This window comes from Anas acuta, chromosome 1, assembly GCF_963932015.1.
Source record: "Anas acuta chromosome 1, bAnaAcu1.1, whole genome shotgun sequence".
NCBI lineage: Eukaryota > Metazoa > Chordata > Aves > Anseriformes > Anatidae > Anas > Anas acuta.
In genome coordinates this window covers 84,478,843-84,498,470 of record NC_088979.1, presented here as the reverse complement: position 1 = coordinate 84,498,470, position 19,628 = coordinate 84,478,843, and the positions used below count along the sequence as shown (strand labels likewise).

The 19,628-nt window shown below is 45.9% G+C and overlaps 1 protein-coding gene across 1 annotated transcript in view; it reads left to right on the top strand.

Moving 5' to 3' along the window:
* TSPAN7 (tetraspanin 7) overlaps positions 1–16,342 on the top strand; it is an 80,234-nt gene extending 63,892 nt beyond the window's left edge. Inside the window, exons 3-8 of the mRNA XM_068686460.1 lie at positions 675–749; positions 3,003–3,098; positions 5,334–5,489; positions 9,678–9,761; positions 15,147–15,219; positions 15,351–16,342. Coding sequence (XP_068542561.1) covers positions 675–749; positions 3,003–3,098; positions 5,334–5,489; positions 9,678–9,761; positions 15,147–15,215 — 480 coding nt within the window. The 3' untranslated portion in view covers positions 15,216–15,219; positions 15,351–16,342. The remainder of the gene's footprint in view (positions 1–674; positions 750–3,002; positions 3,099–5,333; positions 5,490–9,677; positions 9,762–15,146; positions 15,220–15,350) is intronic.
* Positions 16,343–19,628: the final 3,286 nt, after the last annotated feature.

The window sequence follows — 19,628 nt, the reverse complement described above, 5'->3', positions numbered from 1 at the left end:
TTGCATTTTTTTACCTTTTTTTTTTTTTTTTTGGCCTAGATGTATTTTTAATAGTTTGTGAGTGGCTACACTGAAAGCCACTGTTTCCAAGGTTTATTTAGCTCTGAATCCAAATGCTGCTCCCAAATCCAAACACGGGCCTCGGCTCAGCAAAATATATGGGGCATCTGTCTACTATTACCATGAGAATATTTCCCGTGAAGTCAGTCAGTTCATTCATTTGAGAAACTTCAGGAGTCAGGCTGGAAATCCCAATCTAGCAGCAAGAGATAGATAAACATGAGCCAAAACACCTGGGGAAGCCTATTTATTTTAGCAGAGTGCCATACAAATAAAAAGAGTCTGTTTGTATTCCTTCCTGCAAGATCAAAACCTTAGTGGCTTGTGATCTCTTTCTGGTACGTGAATGTGTTTTAATTTATATGAAAATGCTAAACAATACGGGGTCAGAAAACTTAGCAATTAGACAATGCGTATAATGTGTGAGTTGCATAAATGCATAAAATATGTTCGTGCAGTAACCTGGGTGTCATCTCCAAAATACGTTTATTAATGTCTTTAAAGGGTGTCTAGATCAGAAAGTTTAATTTAAATTTCGTGTGATAACTGAGCAGTATTTGTGCTGAGACAAAAGCCTGTAATACTCTGACACCTCTTGCCTCCTCTCTTTTCAGTATGCCATGTTCTTATCCCTGGTGTTCCTGGCTGAGCTAGTGGCTGGCATTTCAGGGTTTGTGTTTCGCCACGAGGTAGGTGGAAATGTGCTGAGGTTGCATGTGGCAGCGCCTCCCTGGGCAGGAGCTGCTGAGAAGTGCCCTGGAGCGTGGACGATTTGTAGGTCGCTGAGCTCGGCAGCTCCATCTGCATCTCCAGGGATGCGGCCGATGTTCAACAACAACGTGTGCAGCTCTTAAAAAATGATACGATTCCAAATGAAGGGATTGAGCCAAAGCTCTTGGCCTCAGCTGTCTGATATTTACTCCGGAGCTATCATTTTTTGTGTGTGTGTACATCATGTAAGATCTTTACTCTTTTACATATGCTGAAGACTGCAAAACAGGCCAGATCTTTTCTTAAACGCAGCTTCTTCAGCCAGCCAAGCACTTGCTTATGTAAGGCAGAGAGCACTTTTACGTCAGATCAGACTTGATGTATTGTAAATCTTTTTCTTTGGTGGGGGAGTGGAGGGAGGAGGGCGGGGAGAGGATGTGGAATGGGATTGTGTTTCTATACTGAGAATAGGGAGAGATTAGAAATAGCATGAGGTAGGAAACTGGGACAGGAAGAAGCTTTAGAGACACATGACGGTCTAGATTTGTAGTAGCACTTCTGCTTTATCCACTCTAATCAGGTCTGTCTCTGGTTTTAAGTCCATACACCTACATGCTGTTAATACTGAACCAGAACAACCCCAGAGACCTTCTTTGTCTCTTTTTGTATTAACTGCTTTTCTAGTCTTCTCTTTCAATGTGAAAATTCCCTTGGTATAGGCTTTTCTGGTGTCTCCCCTTGCGAGTGGTGGATGTTTTTTAGTTTGAACCTGAAAGACCTGCCCACCTGCTGAAGGTGCCATGTCATCGGGCCTAAACCGTGGTGACAGCCCCGGCGTGACACTGCTGCTCCCTCTTGGCACAGGCAAATCTCTTGCAAAGGTCACAACCACGTGGGTTGACCAAACCATCTGCCACGCATCCCCTTTACCACCCAGCTGAAGTACCTTTCGCAGCAATGTGCTTGACCTTCTTCACCTGAGAGAGCTTTATTCCTTCCCCAATTGCCTTCGGTGCTGGAATAATTTTTACTGTATCAGGGGATTCATGGTTTCTTCTGAGGCCAATTTCTTCTGTAATCTCCTTGGGCACCAAAGCAACGTAGCTGGGAAGATAACCCCAACTGTTCATAATTTCGCTCCTTGCCTCACACCTCACACTGCTTGATGTTTAGTGAATGGTCTCGTTTTTGTTGTGTGCCCAAGTGATGTACTCAAGGCACTCGGTGCCCACCTGGCTCCTCAGGGCACACTTAGTAACGTTGGTGGCTTCTGGGTCATTGCCGTGTGCTGTGCCAAGGAGTCCGAGCAATCTCCAGCTCCCATCAGGCAGATCCCCTTGAGCAGAGGGAAGCATGAAGCCTCCTTCAAACACAGTGCTGGAGCAAAGTATTTGGGGAAAAAGCGTCTATAGGTTAAGTCATTTTCTGATCCCTTTTTGGTCACCTGGCAAGCTTGACTTCTCCTAGCACCTTCAGCGGGTTGTGATACATCCACCTGCTTCCTCTCCATATCGTCCCCATGTTTCTTAAGGGACTTCCCTGGTTAACCACTAACGATTCTGGTGTGCCCTCAGTGGTCACGTTTTTATACTTTCCTTGGTTGCAGCTACTTCTGCTGCTTGTCTTGAAAAGGAAGGAAAATCCTCAAAACCAACAACTTTCTCTCAGTCTCAAGAACGTTTAAAGCCTGAGCTGTGTGGTCTGAAGCTGTCAGTTTGCAGGTCCATGCATGGGATCTCCTCAATCCTGTTATGTATGCCAAGGATTTGTGATCCCGAAGCATTTGCTTTGAAGTGGGATTCGCGGAGCCATCCTTTTGCTGTCTGGTTTTCCTTCTAGAGAGCCCCCGTTCAACTGAACCAGTACATACATCCCCTGGGCATCCCAATAACCTGCTCAATGCGCAGTGTTTTTACATTAACACCCAAAATGTCAGAATTCTGTTTTTAAAAATATAAAGCAGTGTGCTAGGGTGGTGCTCTTGGAAGAGGCCAAGTCTGATAGACCCCACTTGGGAAATACCGTGAGTAGACTCCTGAGGGTTAAGAAGGAGCTCTGCCATCTCTGAAAGCATACTTCAGAAGGAGTGTGAAGGGGTGGTTTAATTGCCTTGTTCAGCTTAGAAATGCTTTTGTTTCCTGGAAAGAGTGCCTCGGATGTTACGCTTTGTGTTTTTTCAAGTGGGCAGGTTTGTTGTTTTGTTTTGTTGTGTTTTGTTTTTCCCCTCTTAGATCAAGGATACCTTCCTTAGGACATACACTGAAGCAATCCAGAATTACAACAAGAACGATGAGCGGAGCCATGCAGTGGATAACGTGCAGGAAAGCGTAAGTCTGAAATGTGGAGATTAAAAATGAATAGACAGGTAGAGACAAAGCATACCTTCAGATCTGATCACAGAGCATGATGTGCTGATGACTGCAAGCTGTATTTTGGAAGCAAAATGCAGCATTTAAGGTTTGGTCTTGCTCCCCAGTTCTGATTATAGCCCTGTCTGGTTGCAGGGCAAGTTTTTGCTGTAAGAAATCGGGTTTCTGAATGCTTGAGAGGACATGCTGCCCTGACAAAGTCAATGGGAACTTCCCCATATGCACCAGTAAAAATAGGTTTTGCCCAGAACATCTGCTACTCGTAGAGTAGTTAGTCCCTCCAAGAACGCCCTGCTTTGGGAGATTTGCTGGATACCATGCCCAAGGCACCAGGAGATACCAAATGGCAGAATTTCAAACCCAGTATTGCAACAGCACCATGCTGGTATGCTCTTAATTCTGCTGTTTCGTCAAATCAATTGCAATTACCTCTAATCTTGTGCCTGGGCTATGTTAAAAAACATGTACCAATGGCATGGAAACGTTTTACAATTGATTCAGACAAACTGATGTAAGCCCAAATTAGAGAGTGGCAAAACTGATCGAAAGAAAAAGTATTTCAACTGACATGCTTGTACAAGATGGCTAAATTGTAATGAGCTCAGTACAAGCTGTCCGGTAAAGATGGGGCCCATCCTTCTTGCTTGTGGTTCACCCAGAGCTTGAATTACATTTAGGAGCCAGTTTTATCTGTGGTGGGAAGTGGGCAGCCCTTATTCTTCAGGGAAATCTGTCAATAGGATTATAAAATGTTGTAAATCTGAGCTGGATCAGACAGGATTTTGTAATCTAGCATCTTGCATCGCTGATCAACTGCAGCTGTTCTGTTTGCAAGCACAATGAGAGGCTGGCAGAGGAGACTTAATGAGATAAGGGAAGAAAGAGTGTATTTTGTCCGAAGGGAAAGACAAATGGGGCTCTGGGACCTGAGGGGTGCAGTGACTGAGCAATGGGAGGTTTCCGTGCCTTCCAGCAGAGAGTAGAGCATGAGCAAATGCTGCAGCCTGGCCAAACTAATCTGAGGTGGCCAAACACATGGGGCCAAGTCCACCGACTGGAGCAAAGGGCAGTAAAATTCACATTTAAATTCTCACAGGAAGTTATTCCATAGCCAAAAGATGTCCCTGCAGCTCACAGTACGTGTTTTGAGCCAGTTGGCTTTTCGTAGGATTGGAACTTGCCAAACGGATGAAATTTTAATGTAACTGTATTGAGAGGGCTTCGAGGTCTGTCCTAGAGATGACAACTGTTATTTAGAGCCCCTCAGCACATTTGAAATTGCCCTAACCTGGCTCCTCCAGCCTAGCAGACTACAGTGCTGCTCTAAATAGAGTATATTCAGCTGTCAGATTGCCTGTTTGCGAAACGTTAACTCTTTGTTGGAATTTCTCATTCCTTGGAGTTGGCTGAACTAAATAGTTTCGAGTAACTGTCTGGTGTTTCTGTCATAGCAAAATGTTCACGCCGTTTGTAGCTCTGTTTTCGCAGGAACTGCGTTTATAAGCCTTTCTCATGCAGAGAATTCAGCACACGCTCCATATCTTTGAATGACAGTCTTCTGGTTTAGCATCTAGAGCAGAACATCCTTCCCGACTTATGTTTTTTCGGCTGATTTTATAGACACACTCTGTGAGCATATGATTTCCTATTCACAGCTCAGTGAAATTTCCTAGAAATTATTTTGGTGAGTTAAGGAAGTCTGCTTCACCTTAGGAATTCGTACTGCTTTGGCCCCGTCTGTGTTCATTTTAATACTTTCTAACATTTTGGGGTTTTAAGGTCATATTTATGACCACATGGTGAGGCTCTGTCTTGAATTTCCAGGATCATCTTTCACCCAATAAATAAATGAGCAAAAAAGAGAAAAAAAAAAGATGGCTTTATGACTAGACCTTTGTTAAATGTTACAAATAATAGTATCTTCTCATAAGATGCCTCTTCCTAGTAGTTCATCTGTTCCTGTCTTCCTGACAGGAGATCCGGACACTTTTTTGATAAATAGTGGGGATTAGTATTTACTTTTCAAATCTGGAGAGAACCTGCCTTTATTTTATTTATGAGTTTAAGTGGGCAGTGATGATTTTGTACTAATTTCAATTCTGTGCTTGGTTTTTTTTTTCTGTTTTTTTTTTTCCTTTCTTTTTTTTTTTTTTCTTTTATTAATTATTTTAATCTGCCTCTTTTTTCTTGTAGCTGAGCTGCTGTGGCATTCAGAGCTATACCAACTGGAGCACCAGCCCTTACTTCTTCAAACATGGCATCCCTACAAGCTGTTGCATGAACTCCAGTGACTGTAACACTCAGGATCTGCGCAATATGACCGTGGCTGCCACTAAAGTAAACCAGAAGGTACTAGTAACGTTGTGCCAGGGGCAATTGTTGTGAAACCATCCAATACAGCAGTGGAACGGTGGCATTTAGTTTCAAGTGTTTGGTTGGTTAGGATGTGTTTTGGGGTAGAGTGATGGTAAGAGTGAGCTTTGCTCCTCACTTGCTTTCAGATTCCTTAAGCTGACTTCTCTCCAATGACCAGTTGTGGTGACGTTGCTGATGAGAAGGAAATTTGTTCCCGTTCCTCATAACTGATTCAGGTACAGCTCTGCACACAGGAGCAGTGCTGATCAGGCAAAGGAGTGTGTGCAGCACGTGCATTTGGCTGCCCTTGAAAGCTAGGTCATTCAGTGCTTCTCTGCGCTCTCCTGCTGAATGCTGTGCTTTTTTGTTCAGAAGAAAGATGTGTCTAGGTGAAAGGAAGGACAGGTTTTACTCTTGCTTATGGTCTACTTGAAATTTCAGTGCTAGAAGTGCTACTAGAAATGACGCTGCATAATTGTCATCCCAAACAGAGAAAACAGGGATGACTGACAAGTGTATGTTTGTGTGGGTACGTTGAGCAGTGGCTCTTAAGAAAATCTTTGAACGTGTGCCACTGCAATCAAAGCACAGCTTGGGGTCACCTGAAGGAACAGATTGGGAAAACAGCACAGGACTGGGAAAGCAGGTTGGAAATAGAGGAAGAAAATGAATAATTGGGGAATAAAAATACAGAAAGCACAAGGAAAGGGAGGAATAAAGGGAAAACAATACAGCATATATCACAGGCACTGGACTGCAGAAGTACAGCTCAGGTTTTTCCTTTAATTGCTGGTACATCATCAGTTCTTTCTTTCTACTTCAGATTTGCAAGAAAAGCAACAGTGTATTGATAAAATTAATGAATTTGTAGCCAAACCACCAAGCTAAGTTGCAGCACACCTCAGACTTCAGAACTGTTTGCTTTGCTGTTTCTGTTTTCAGTGTTGCATAGAAAAAAAAAAAAGGAAAAAAGAAGAAAATGTCTTGAGTAGATAGCAGGGGAAAAACGGAAATGCCTCTCTGCTTTCTGTTTCTGTCTTTTTCACCTCAGTCACCTATAGATCAGAAAGTTGAAGTGGTGGCTGAGCATGGCCTGCAACATCTTTTTTTTTTTCAGAGCAGTCAAGTGGACATTTTCTAGCATGTACTAAAAAAAAGGGAAGGATAATAGATTATTATTTCCCACTGACCTTTTCTTTTCTAACCACTTTCTTTTCTGTAATAGTTTAATGAGAGCCACTTGTCACAGATGTACCTGGAACAGTCGTGACGTCCATCTGTTATGAAACTCACAGTCGTCACCAGCAAAGTAATCTTGCTGGATTGCAAGGATTATGTATAGGATAGATGTAGAATATCTAGGATGAGCAACTCCTTTCGTTCGCACTTTATGAACTTGTAGCAACTTTTTTGTTTTTGTAAAAGTGGGAAGACAGTGAGAGACAGCACTGGTGTGGATCTATGGGATGTGCAGTGCAGCCAGCATCCCCAGCAGGAAAGCTTTCTGGTGCGTGTCTGCATCCTCAGAGACTGCCTTGTCTTCTAACAGGGGATCCGTCTGGGGATGGCCATGCTCTTTGACCCTTTCCTGCCTGCATAACAGTGCAGGTGTTGTTTGCATTCCCACTACCAGCCTGGTGTTTCCCAAAAGTGCCAGGCTTACTCCCCGTGCACAGAGGAATTCCCGTAGGTTTGTGAGTTCCTCTTGGCAAAGGACACCTGCAAATGTGTAGGGAGCAGCTGTGGGATGAAGGAACTTGTGTTAGTCGTGCCAGTGACTTGCTTGCAGTCATGCTTGCTCCTCAGCCTCCCCCTTGTCTAATGCCCAGGTCACCTGCTGGAAGAGAGCTGCTGGTTCCTCGGGAGGCAGCTGACCTCGTTACTGGGTATGATTACCATGGGGAAGTTTAGCAATTGTTGGATCTTGGATTTGTCCCTAACTCTTGAGCAAGGTGGGATGTTTCTGAAAGGGGCGTGGGAATAAAAAGCAAAGCTGGAGGAAGGGTTGTTTTGCACGAAGAATAATGATGCATTACCCAAAGAAGATTAGCTGAAGATCTAATTGAAGGATTGAATGAAAACATTCCTTGGTCTTCTTTGCAAAATCTGCCACTAACTTGCTTGGTGACCTTGTGTAAATCATGTAGTCTGTCAGTTCCCTGAACTCAGATGGGACTAATACCTAACTTTAAAAGCTGTCATTAGGATTAGCTAATTGAAGTTTATATTGTGTTTTTAATCTTCAGAGCTCCTTACCAGCAAATCCCAAGAACTATTTCTCTCAAAAATCTTAATAAAGGAACAGATGTGTGAAGAATCATCATAGCCTTGCTACATCATCACTTCTGACCTCTGAATCAGCACCCAGATGTATGCACACAGTGCTTCACAAACATTTGTACCACTGCTTCGTGCACTCTTCTTCATGTGCACAGCAAGGGCTGAGAAATTAGCCATATTTATGCGATGCACTTCAGGAAACAGATGATTGTGATTTGGGAAAATACGGTCTTCAAATGAGGAGAATGATCACACCTATCTCACTTGCATGTTTTTTTAACGAGATCTTCTGTCTCCCTCAAATTGCCATTGCTGTTAGATGTTGCTTCTCTTGAAGGCTGTTGAACAGAACAGATTTCAGAAAAGCTAGGAGAACATTAAGCGTGTCAGACTGAATGAAAGAACTGGTTGAGAAATCTAATCTCATTTCATAATATGTACGACACACGCACAGCTATAGTTGCTTGATGTGTTAAATATGCAAGCTTGAATCTAACATACTGTATAGTGTTGTAAGACATAATTAATACATATGCTTAAACATTTCAGAACTGAATTATGGCTGTGCTGGTCCTCAGTTACTATTAGGTTTACCACTTCATTACTCCCAGGATTAAATAAAATGTCTTCTGATATTACAGAAGAGGTTAAAGAAATGATATAATTTAGGTCATGAATGGCCTGTCTGCAACAGATGACATTGTCCTTTCCTTCTAGCTGTTATTCTTCACAAGCAGTGTAATGCTCTGAAATCATGCAGAGTTCTTCCAGTATTTGCAGAAGTGGTGTGTGGATGGAGGAGGAATGCAGCGATGTGTCTCCAGTACAGGACTAGAGTCCCAACTGGGAAGGGGAACTCACTCTTATTTCTGTTTTTTTCCAACTTCTAGTAAAGTGGATAAAGTTATAACATTATATTCAAGGCCATGGGAATGACTTTATGCAGAGTGTTGTTGGTCTTTTGGGGAAGTGTGGCAAAAGGTTGTGATGCGGCTTTGTGTTATGTGGGCAAATGAGTTAGTAATAAAAGACAAATTAGTATTTTTTTTTCAAGTTTTATGTCATGGGCTTAGATTCATTTAGGGACCACAAACTAGAAAAACTAATTTCAAACTCTTTTTTTGAAGGGCAGAGTAGGCAATTGGAGAAACTTGGGTAAAGCTAACATTGACAGGACATCTGAAAAAAGCTTGTCCAAGAGAAGGGCAGCTACAAGTAGAAATTTTCTGGCATTGGTGTGTGCCATGGATAGGAGGAAGCAAGTCAGCTGATGGAGTCAGGGTCTGAGCTAGAGATAGAAAATTGGGTCTGGGGAGCTGGTCAGGGAATTTTATATCCTAGAGCAAACGGACCAGGAAGCTTCATACAGAACACTTGATAACTTCATTAGATAGTTTGAAGTTGCATACCAATCAGAACCTTGCCTGGTCTCCTTTGACTGATGAAGGTAAGCAGAATGCCTCACTGGACACCTGAAGTGTGCTTGTACTAAACATCTGGAATATTCAGAGATCAGCACCATTTACTCATTTTTGGCACCTGTATTGCGTTATAACATGACTTTACATCATTATTGGTGTGGTTTTAAATCAAAGGTATAATGTTTATTCAATCACTGCAAACTGTCTTTCTTTAATACGACCTATGAAAATGAGTGAAAATGACTGCAACATCACATTTAGCTTTTAAAAATACTTGGATGCCTTTGTTTCTAAGCAGAGCTATTTTTGTCATCATATTCCATCATTCACTCAGAATTGCTGTTAGAAAAAAAAAGGTGACATTGTTGGAAATAACAGCAAAAACATCGTCTAGCCCAAGAACATTTTAAATGAGAGGTATGTATGTATGTGTACATGCCAGGGAAGATCTATACAAAGAATTATTATGTTTGTTTTGCAGGGCTGTTACGATTTGGTGACCAGTTTTATGGAGACAAATATGGGAATTATAGCTGGAGTTGCTTTTGGGATTGCGTTCTCACAGGTAAGTGCATAAACGCTTTCCTCCCCCATTTTTTTTTCTTCTTTCTCTTTATCCTGACATCAAGGAAGGAAGGATTATGGTAAGGGACTGAGCTCAGCATGCTCGTTAGTCCTGAGGTCATCTGTTCATTGATTTTCTTTTTTTCAACTTAAATGAAGTTTCTCCTTGGGAATATCAGTTACGGTTGAGCTAATGACTAGCTCAAGGAAAACAACTTGTCCCTTCACCGGGTCACATAGAGGTTAACCCAATAAAACATTGGCTTAAATGGAGCATAAACAGCAAAGAAGACAAATAGCTTGTCCATTGTTTGGATAAGCTTCTATCTTCTAAGCGCTCTTACTATTTTTTAAAGGAGTGAAGAATACAAATAAGAGTCTACCTTCAGGCCTCTGCATCCTGGAGAAGGGGAGAAGGGAGCCTAGCCTGCAAGGGGCACTGGGTTTTGGTGATTGATCTTTCTTTTTCCTTGTAGCTCTGAACACTTTGAGCAGAGATCTGCCAAAACCAGATTATTAGACCAGCTCCTTGCCTGCACTAAAATGCTTGGTATGGGTAGGGGAAGAGAAGAACTAAGAAGGTGCTTGCTGCTCTCTGATATTCAAACAGTCTTTGCCTAGACAAGGGTTAGGGAAACCAAAGGACTGGTCAGAATCTTTTAATCGAGAAGTGGCAGGAAAGCACCTGCATCTTTCTACAAGACCTGTGCTCCTCATTTCATGCACAATGGCAAGGATTCTCCTGCGAATGAGCAAAAACGGGAGGGGGAGACACCAGCAATGCAGAAGTGCTTGCAGAATGGTGCAGCAAAATGTGTGACGATGTATTTGATGTCCAATCCACTTACGTTTGAGAGGCAGTCTGCCTTCTCTCTGTGGAGAGCGTGTGGTACGACTGCAAGTGTCATATCCCAAAACTGTCCTGCAGCTTTCACTTGCTTCATTCCCACAACATTAAAAACCTGGGTCCTGAGGCAACACTGAAAGTACAAATGTCTCATGAATGACTTATGATAATCCAGTGGTGTGAAGAAGAGAGGTGCTAGGACAAATTATTTGACTTCTGAAAACTCATGGATTCAGTCAGCAAGGTGCAGGTTTATACTGTGCTGCACTGGAAGGATTTTCCAGTGCCGTTGCTGGTGGTGGGCAAGTAGTTCCCCTCTTGCCCTGGCTACCCCATCTGTTTGGTCTGTGCTTGGCTGCACGCTATTTAGTAAGAGCTCTCTGAGGCTAATTCACTCAGCATTTACTGTGGCCTCCAGGTTTTTCAGAGTAACCGTCCACAAGCTGTGTGGAAAATGGCCACCACATCCTCTTGGTCAACATACACAAAACCCAGGGTAGCCCTGGAAATGGGTGGGCTCAGGCCAGCTGCTGCCTCTGCCTTGGGCATATCTGGAAACCTGATTCCTTCTTCTCTTGGTCTCAAGTGTGAGAAGCCCCATGCTTTGGCTTTTCATCCTGTTTTATATGAATCTTCAGCTAGGTCTAGCTTCACCATACCTCAAGGCACCCAGAGCGTGCACGTGGGTGTCAGCTCTTTGTGATCCAAAGCAGTGAAATCAGCAGTCTGGAGCTGGTGCATGGAGCAGGGGGAGAGATTTTCTTTTAAAAATAGTCTATTCTAGTTCTTGTTGGATGGTCAAAGTGGTCTTGATGCTCTTGTCCAACCTTGATTATAACTTGATTACTTCTGTAGGACTCTGAACTCTTCATTTCACTTCGGTTTCCATACAGCTAGAAGGCTGTATAGCATCTTTTAAAATATCTATTGTAAAACCCTCCAAAATAATGGGATAAGTAGAACTTTACGAGCCATTTATGCGCTGCTAGGGTTAATGCTTCAATCAGGACTGCTATTATGTGAAAAACTTTAATCAGTCTACCACACGTATGATAGGCAAAGAAACACCTTGCCTGGAAGCTGCTTGCAGCTGGGAGGGGGAGTTCAGCCGGAGCTGTCAGCGTTTTGGCACGTGCCTGGCTGTTTGCTGTAGGTCATCAGTTGTTCTGTGAACGCCATGCAGGAAGGCAGGCCGTGCTGCAGCAGGGGCAGGCAAACCACACAGAGCATCATCCTTCTGGGGGAAACCCAAGGTGTGTGTGCTGAGTAGAAAAAAGGAATAGAAGAAGAAGAGAAGGTGTCCAGTTGTCATTTCCTGACTAATCTGTTTTGCTGGACCCGGTTAGGGTTGGTGTTTACAGACTGGTTTCAGGTCAGCCCAGGCTGGCAGTAGTGCCAGGCAGCGTTCCAGCTGCAGGCGAGGTTTTGCTCTTCCTACTGAGAACGGTTTTAATCTAAATAAAAGGCAAATTAGGACGTGTCGCTCGTCTCCAGCAAAGCATGCTCAAGGGCCTTTCCTTCGCGTGATTTGTGAGGTGTTGACTAGCATGAGGAATGTGCTGATTCCCCAAAACGGGGGAGGCTGATGTAATGGCACTGCATCTCGCAGGCCTGGCACAGACCTCCCAGTCAGAGCCGGAGCTTGAACGAATCCACTGTGCTGCTGTCACTGCCTGCGTGTTGAGAAGCAGGCACCGCGTCTCGGATTCGAAATAACAATAATGAAATGCAATTTCAGAGTTTTTGGCATCAGATGCCGATGCTGACTTTCAGCTGGAATAATTTCGGCTTAGCAGGTGCTCTTCTGAGCAGCAAAATGAGCACTCTGTTCTGAATAGAGGAGATGATGTCTACCTGGCTGCGGACACAGTTCTGGGAGAGACATCGTCAGCCTCGTCTGCTGCAGCCCCTGTCTGGAGACACGGGGGCTGAGACTTGGCCTGGCACAGCCCCCAGGGAGGGGTGTGCAGCTCTGCGCCCCGTTGCACCGGGGCTGGGGAGTTGGATCCACATCGGGACGCAGCGTGCGACTTGAAATTTAATGTAGGACCACGTCTGCTGCTTCTAAAGAGCAGTCACTGCGGGTTCAGCACGGAGATAGGAGCTGTGCCAGAGGCGTGCCGCGGCACTGGAGGCTGGCTGGGGTAAGCAGCACGTGACATGGAAAATTTGCTGTCTTATGAAATAGAGGCAGGGTGCTTGAAGCTCTGCATATTGAGAATACGGCAAGGTAAATCATCAAACTGTACTGTTATTCCTGATGGGTAAAAAAACAGTTTTAGCTTACCTGATCCAGCGATGAATTCGCGGTTACTTCAACGCATCTGTATTTATAGAGTTTGGTGGGGTTCCAGGGAACGAGGAGTGGTGAAGATACCAAGGCACAAAATGGAAAAATGGAAATGCAGATCCAAAATAAAAGGGAAATTCAAGTTGCACTTCAGTTTCTCTTCCGTATAATAAGACGTAATAAGTGTGTCCTGCAGGATAGCTCCCACTCAATTTTAATTCCTGTGAAATAATTATATTTAAAAAGCAGTCGTTGTGTATGTGGTGGGAGATAAGATCGCTAAGAAGTCGTCATGGACGGATTTCAGCCATCAGATCCAAGATATGCCTAAGATTACCCCTCGATACCATGGAGAAATGAAAAATGTATGGGCTGCATTGAGCTGTCTGGAGTGAACTTTCGCCAGCAGATTGGTAGTAAGGAAGATGCACCTGAGGGATGTGGGTTTTCCAGTGCTCTAAGCCAAAGAATTTGTCAGTATTTTCAAGTTTCCTGCAGCAAGACCAGAGGTATCAAGACAAACTCTCTGGGTTTTGTGTAATATTTCAGGAGACCAAGGTGATCTTAGAAAAGTGGGAAGAAAAGGAAAAAGTGAGAGAGGAGACAACTACAGAGCCACGTCTGGCACTTTCCCTGGTGGAGTGATATTTGAACTTTGTCATTCTTAGAGCTCAAAAAAATGGGACTATAAAAAAAAAGGAAAAAAAAATGAATTAATAAGTGGATAAAAGTTGAGCTGGGGCACTTGAGAGATGATGGGAGCTAAGGAAATGAAGGCAACTTCTAGCAGCTGGTTTCTTTGCTGGAACCCTTTTATGCTGGTTCCTCTGGTGTATCAAAGGAGCTGCAGGGACCTGCTGCACAATGGGATGAGGGGCGTCCGTCTGAAGGTTGCCAGTGATGGAGCAAACACGGGGAGCAAGAGGGGGTGGAGGGAGCTCATTTGCGGTTCACAGACGGAGAGCCTCTAACCTGATTGAAATACAGGGAACTTGTAGCTATGGCTGTAATGAAAGAGCACCGCGAGGGAAATTCAGCGCCCACATCTCTTCTGGCAGCTGTGAAAACACAGCCCGCAAAGCCTGGTAGCTGAGCTTTTGTTGGAGGTTGTTGAGGAAGGGTTATCAGCTGTGGGGGTTATGAAGCCTTTGAGCGGTCTCAGTACTGGGATGCCACCACGAAGCGATGTAAAGCAGGTGTAGCGTAACAGGGGACCGAGCAATTGGCCAGTGGAGGAGGTGAATATTTCGATGATGATAGTGTTTACGGGGAGCACTGATCCCGTAGGGGAAATGACAAACACTCCCAAGCGTGAAATGAAAGAAGGAGCCAATTTGGGCGAGCAGCCAGCCAGCCATTAGCTGCGGGCGCGCTGCGGGCTCTAAGGGGAAGACTTACGACCTGGTGGTGCCACGGGGTTGGGGTCTGCCTTCCTGAGCACTGCTCCACGAGCCAAACTGTCCCCACCAGGCACCCTGGGGCACCAGCAAGGGAGCTGGACCCCAAACCTTGGCAAAAGCTGCTGCGGATGCTTGGGGCAAAGTCAGGGAGAGGCTGATCCGATGGTGGAGGCAACCCTCGTGCCTCGCCCCGTGGCCGGTGATGAACGGTGACAGTGTGGGTCTGCTCGTGAGTTAATTAATTGGCCGATCCCAGTGAGAAAAGGGAGGCAGAGTTATGTACAGCGCGTTAATGCTGTTGGTCTATGCAGGAAATGCCAACAAACTGCAGCACACAAAACGCTAAAACAGCCGGCTGAGAGGTTACTGAAGGGGCGAGGGATCTGTTTCCAATAATCCGAGTAATATCCAGGGGAACAGTGAAAGACTTTTCTTTTTTTTTTATTAACTTTATTTTATTTCTGGATTTACAACATTCGTTTATCGAGTGCTGCATCGTTTGTAAGGAGAGCATTCCCACCCCGGGGCGTCAGGACCCGCAGTGGGGCCCGCTGCTTGCCCATCCGTGCCTGGCTGGGCCTGGAGTGGAAACAGGATCGAAAAGTAGTAAAAACATGTGCTGGGTGTTACATAAACGGGCTTGGGTAACAATCCAGAGGAGGATCCGGTGGGAAAGGACGAGGTTTTAATGCTGTTCCTCTAATTAGAGCGGTCCCTAAAACAGGGGGTAAATTCTGCTGTGGGTGATAACACCAGGACAAGAAATATTGGCCTGCCGTGGCCTCTCCTTCGCCCTGCATTCATTTAACCCAACTTCTTCTCTTCTGCTTCTCCTCCCGTCTGGAACAGTTGATCGGGATGCTGCTGGCGTGCTGCCTGTCCCGGTTTATTACTGCTAACCAGTACGAGATGGTGTAACAAGGTGAGCCTTGCTGCGCGTGCTGCTTCTGCTGCAGACAAAAGACGCTGCTTAATTCATCGGGAATTAAGTCTTCCCACGTGATTCCTTGTTTTTTTTTCCATCCCAATCTTCTGTCTTCCTTTCTGTTCCAGTCTTTCAGAAGCGCGACGTCCAGAGCCTGTCTCAGGACCGGGACCTGCAGCAGCACCCAAGAAAGACTGACACGAATGTTATAGCACACACTGTCTCTCGCACGCACGCACACCCCCCCACCACAAGCAAGCACGTGCGCCCGCGTGCGCGCTCGCCACCCCCCGAAATCCTGACCTCTGCCCCCCCGTGTAGTGTTGCCACCATCCTGTCGAGTCCCGGCGTGACCGAGAGCCGCCGGCACCGCTCGGCCTCCACCCCCGACCTCCGGGCCGGGCGGGGGACGCGGCGCCGTCCGTCTGCTCCTCGTCTCGTCACGCAGTAGTTGCATTGTAAGTTAACACAGGTAATTAATTCATTAACAGCATCGAGCAGGCTGTGCATGTAGTGACCGGAGGGCGCGACCAGCCTTTCGCCATGGTTAATAAGTGTCGCACACGTTCATATAAGACCGGTATATGAAATATCTATTCTTTCGGTTTTCAACCTTAATTTCTCGGTTTGTTTCTTGCTTTACTAAGGTTTTCGCCCTTTCCCCCTTCCCCCCCACCTGCTCCCCGTCCCCAAAAAAACAAAAGGAATCGGTAACATAACATAAAGATACTTGAAAATGATGTTAAAATGTTGTGCTTGAAGGGAAGCGTTGCTCCTGGTGTTCTTCTACATCTTTGATTCTTACTCAGTGTTGTATGCCTAGTGCGTATCCCGGTAGGCTTTGTCTAGTGCATTTTGCCTCTGAACCTGATCCTGTGTAATACTGTTACTAAGCTGTGTTGTTGCTTACCGTGAAGGCAGTAATTTTGCTTCCTTTATTTTCAGTAGGTAGCTATGAACTAACTGAACCGTGCTGTACTGCGGCCTTCAGATTATTACTTTTTTTTTTTTCCCGTCCTTCCTTTTTCTTTCTTTTTGCATTGAGGTTGCAGCCACCAAATACATCGTTGAATCAAATCAAAATAAAAAAAAAATCACAAAAAAAAAAAAAACAACAAAACACACACAGGCATATGAAATATTTTTGGGGGAAAGCAAAAGTTTAAAACCTTTTTAAAAAATAGGACTTTTTTAATAATGCCTCTGTCTAGCATGCCAACGAGAATGCATTGATATTGTGAGTATTTGTGATATACGTATTAATAAATGGAACCATTACAGATTTCTAGCTGCTTCCTTTTTGTTCTTCAGTTGTAACAAAACTCTTTTTTTTGGGGGGGGGGGAAGTGCAAATGAAACACAAGTGCACAGCTTGGAGTGACATGCCTTTATGCATATTTTAACAACTAACTTGCTTTTGACAGAAAAATGTTATTGCCCTGGAAAAAAAAAAAAAGAGCTGGAATTGTTTCAAAGCTCCTAGAAAAACCTTCCACAGCTGGTTTCACCATGTGACAAATCCATACCCTCTGCTTTGCAATTTCTCTGCTTGTGACTGATACAATCTGCAGCGTTTAATTATCCTGTCCTTCGCGCTGCGCATGATTTTGGCATTAAGCATCTCTTTGATTTTGGTAAGCGTGTGGGTGGGGGGAAGAGGGGCGGGGAGGGGGGCTAATAGCCATCTTTGCTGCAGTCGTGGCGAGGCAGCACTCATCTCTTCCTCGTCTGAATGTGCGAGGAGCTGAAGGGCTGATCAAAGGCCCATGGAAAGTTGAAATGGGGAAGGGCAGGCACCCCGTGCCACCATGAGGTCTGTGCTGTGCGTGCGAAGCAGGGTTGGCCTTTGCTAACGTGGCCTATGCTCCCCTGGCGCCAATTCCACAGGGGCGCAGCGCCGTGCCGACCCCTGTCCCCTGCCTCGCAGGTAATGGATTTTATAGATTTGACCCCCTGCCAAAACCAAAAGCCCCGATTTGCCGCTCGTTCTCCGCTTCTGCGTTTGGTTACGGCTCGGAGCTTGGCATTCGGCGTCTGTCGCAATTTGCATTTTTTAGCAGGGCGCTAAGATGAGCCTCGCTGCCTGCAGTCGGCGGTGTCGCTCGTGTGACCGTGGTGCCCAGGAGCTGCCTGTGCCGAGGGCTGTGCACGGGGTAATGCGCTTCTGTACCCCGTGAAACACGTGAGCAAGTCGTGTTTTCTTCATCACCCCCATTTTCCCTATTTGTAAGTTGGTAATGGGGACAAAAAGGCTTGGTACTTCTGCATGAGAGCAGCAGTAGGTGTAGGGGACCCTGAAGCGTGGGCACACCACCTCTTCCACCAGTCCGTCCTTGAGCTTCAAAAGCAATTCAGAGCAGAGACTTGTAAATAAAAGAGCAAGCTGCTCCACGGGTTTAAATCTGCCCTGCTGCTTCACTGCCCTTTCCCTGTTGCCTGCCCCAAGACCAGAGCGTGTCCCTGCTGCTGGCATCACTGCTCTCCAGAGCCCTCAGCGAGTCCTGCGCCGTGGGGCACCACAGGGAGGATGGGGCGGCTGCACGGTGCTCCCCCTTTTCACTTCCTCTCCAGAAGTGAAAAGTCATATATAAAAGCCCTATGTGTTCTTAAAAAGGAGAGTATTCATCTCAATATAAGCAGTATTTCCAGAGGTGAAGCACAGCTTTCTGCCTGGCAGGGTAGGAAGCCACGGTTCGGGTGCTTTACCTGCTGGAGGAGAGAAGCAGCAGACACGGTGCGAGGGAAGGCTGATGCCCAGGGGGAGAACTGCTGGAGTGGGAGAAGGAGCAAAACCCACATCCCTCTATTTTTTTTTTCAGTCAAAAGGGCTTGAAACAGGAAGTATTTCGGCCTGCTGTAAGGACTGCAAGACTGCAAAAAAAATATTGCAGTGCATGGGCAGTGATGTTTGTGGCCAGCGTAAACCCATGGCATGGCCTGAGGCTCAGGAGCGGTTTGTTCCTACAGCCTTGGTGTGCTTTTGTGGGATTTACTTTTATCACCATGGGCCAGGGCCCAGGACTGCCTCCTCTCTGCCTGCGAGGTGAAGCCCACCTCAGCCCTGCACACCCTATTTTTTTGGACGATGCCCTTTTGGTGCTACAGTTTGAAAGGGAAATCAAAAAAAAATGGCTTTACGGGGCCAATTCAATAAAAAAGTTATTGGCAATTAGCACAGTCTTTTTTTTAAAAAAAAAAAAAAAAGTAATTAGCTCTCCTGCCCTGAGAATTAATGAATGCTTTTCATTAGACCCCAAGGGGCAGTCAGCCCGATAATAATCCGTTTCAGGTAATGTTGTTCTAAACCAGCTTTGTTTGAAAACGCAGGCGGCGGGGCTGCCACAAACAGGAGGCAGTCGGACCGCGGCGAGCGCCGGAGCAGGCGGCTTCGCCGTGAAAAGCCCATCGACCATTTGCTTCGCTTAGTGCACTGAAATCAACGTCTTCATCGAGGAGGTAAAGGCAAGCGCCCAAAACGATGGGTGCAGATCTTATGAAGCTGGTGGGGATGTGCCCATGCTCGGTGGGTGAACCTTTGCTGAACGTGTCCGTATGTGCACCCCTTCCCCCTGTCACCGGCCTGACTGCAGGCATTTCCCAGGGGATGTGATTTGGCGTGGCTGCAAGCACTGCCCCGGTGCTCAGTTCGGTGGCTGGGTGGCCTGACTTCGAGCAAAACGTTGTCACGAGGCAGGAACCAGCTCCAAGTGCAGCAGGGGCTGCCCGGCAGGAGGACCAGGAGATGGTGCTGCAGCCCCAGCAGCAAGGGGGGAACTGGGGGAGAGAGCAGCAGCAGCTTTGACAGCCCAAACGCCTCCATGGTGGCAACATCCCCGGCACTTCCCCACGCTGTGTGCAGCCAGATGAAACGCCCAGAGGAGCAGTGAGTGCAATGATTGCTTGATGTGCACGGCAGCACTGCCTGGGGGCCGCCGTGCAGAATCGGAGCATCGTCCCGCTGCATGTGGCACGGAGCTGAGGCTGTGAGTGTAGGGGCAGGAACAAACAGGGCCAGACGACACGGAGGAAGAGGATTAGGCAGCAAGATGTGTATTTTTAGTTTTATTTTCTCATGTGGAATCATAACCATACTCTGAGGGACCTTCAGCAGGACTGAAATCTCTCCATCAACCCCTCACTACCAGAGCTGCCTGGCTGCGGAGAACTGGGGACGAAGGGGATGCTGGCACAGGGGAGGACGATTCACGTGCCACACCGTGATTGCAGTGTGAAGGGAAAAAGGACGTTCTTCAGTTTAATATCAGCCGTTGTTTTACCCCCTTTTCAGCCCGTTTCGCTGGAAGGGTTGGCAGAACTCTGAGGAAAGTTTTACAAGTGGAAAAAAATGCATTTTTTTTCCAACTTAAAAGTTTTCAAAAGGTCAACTAGCTGTGATTAGCTTTGAA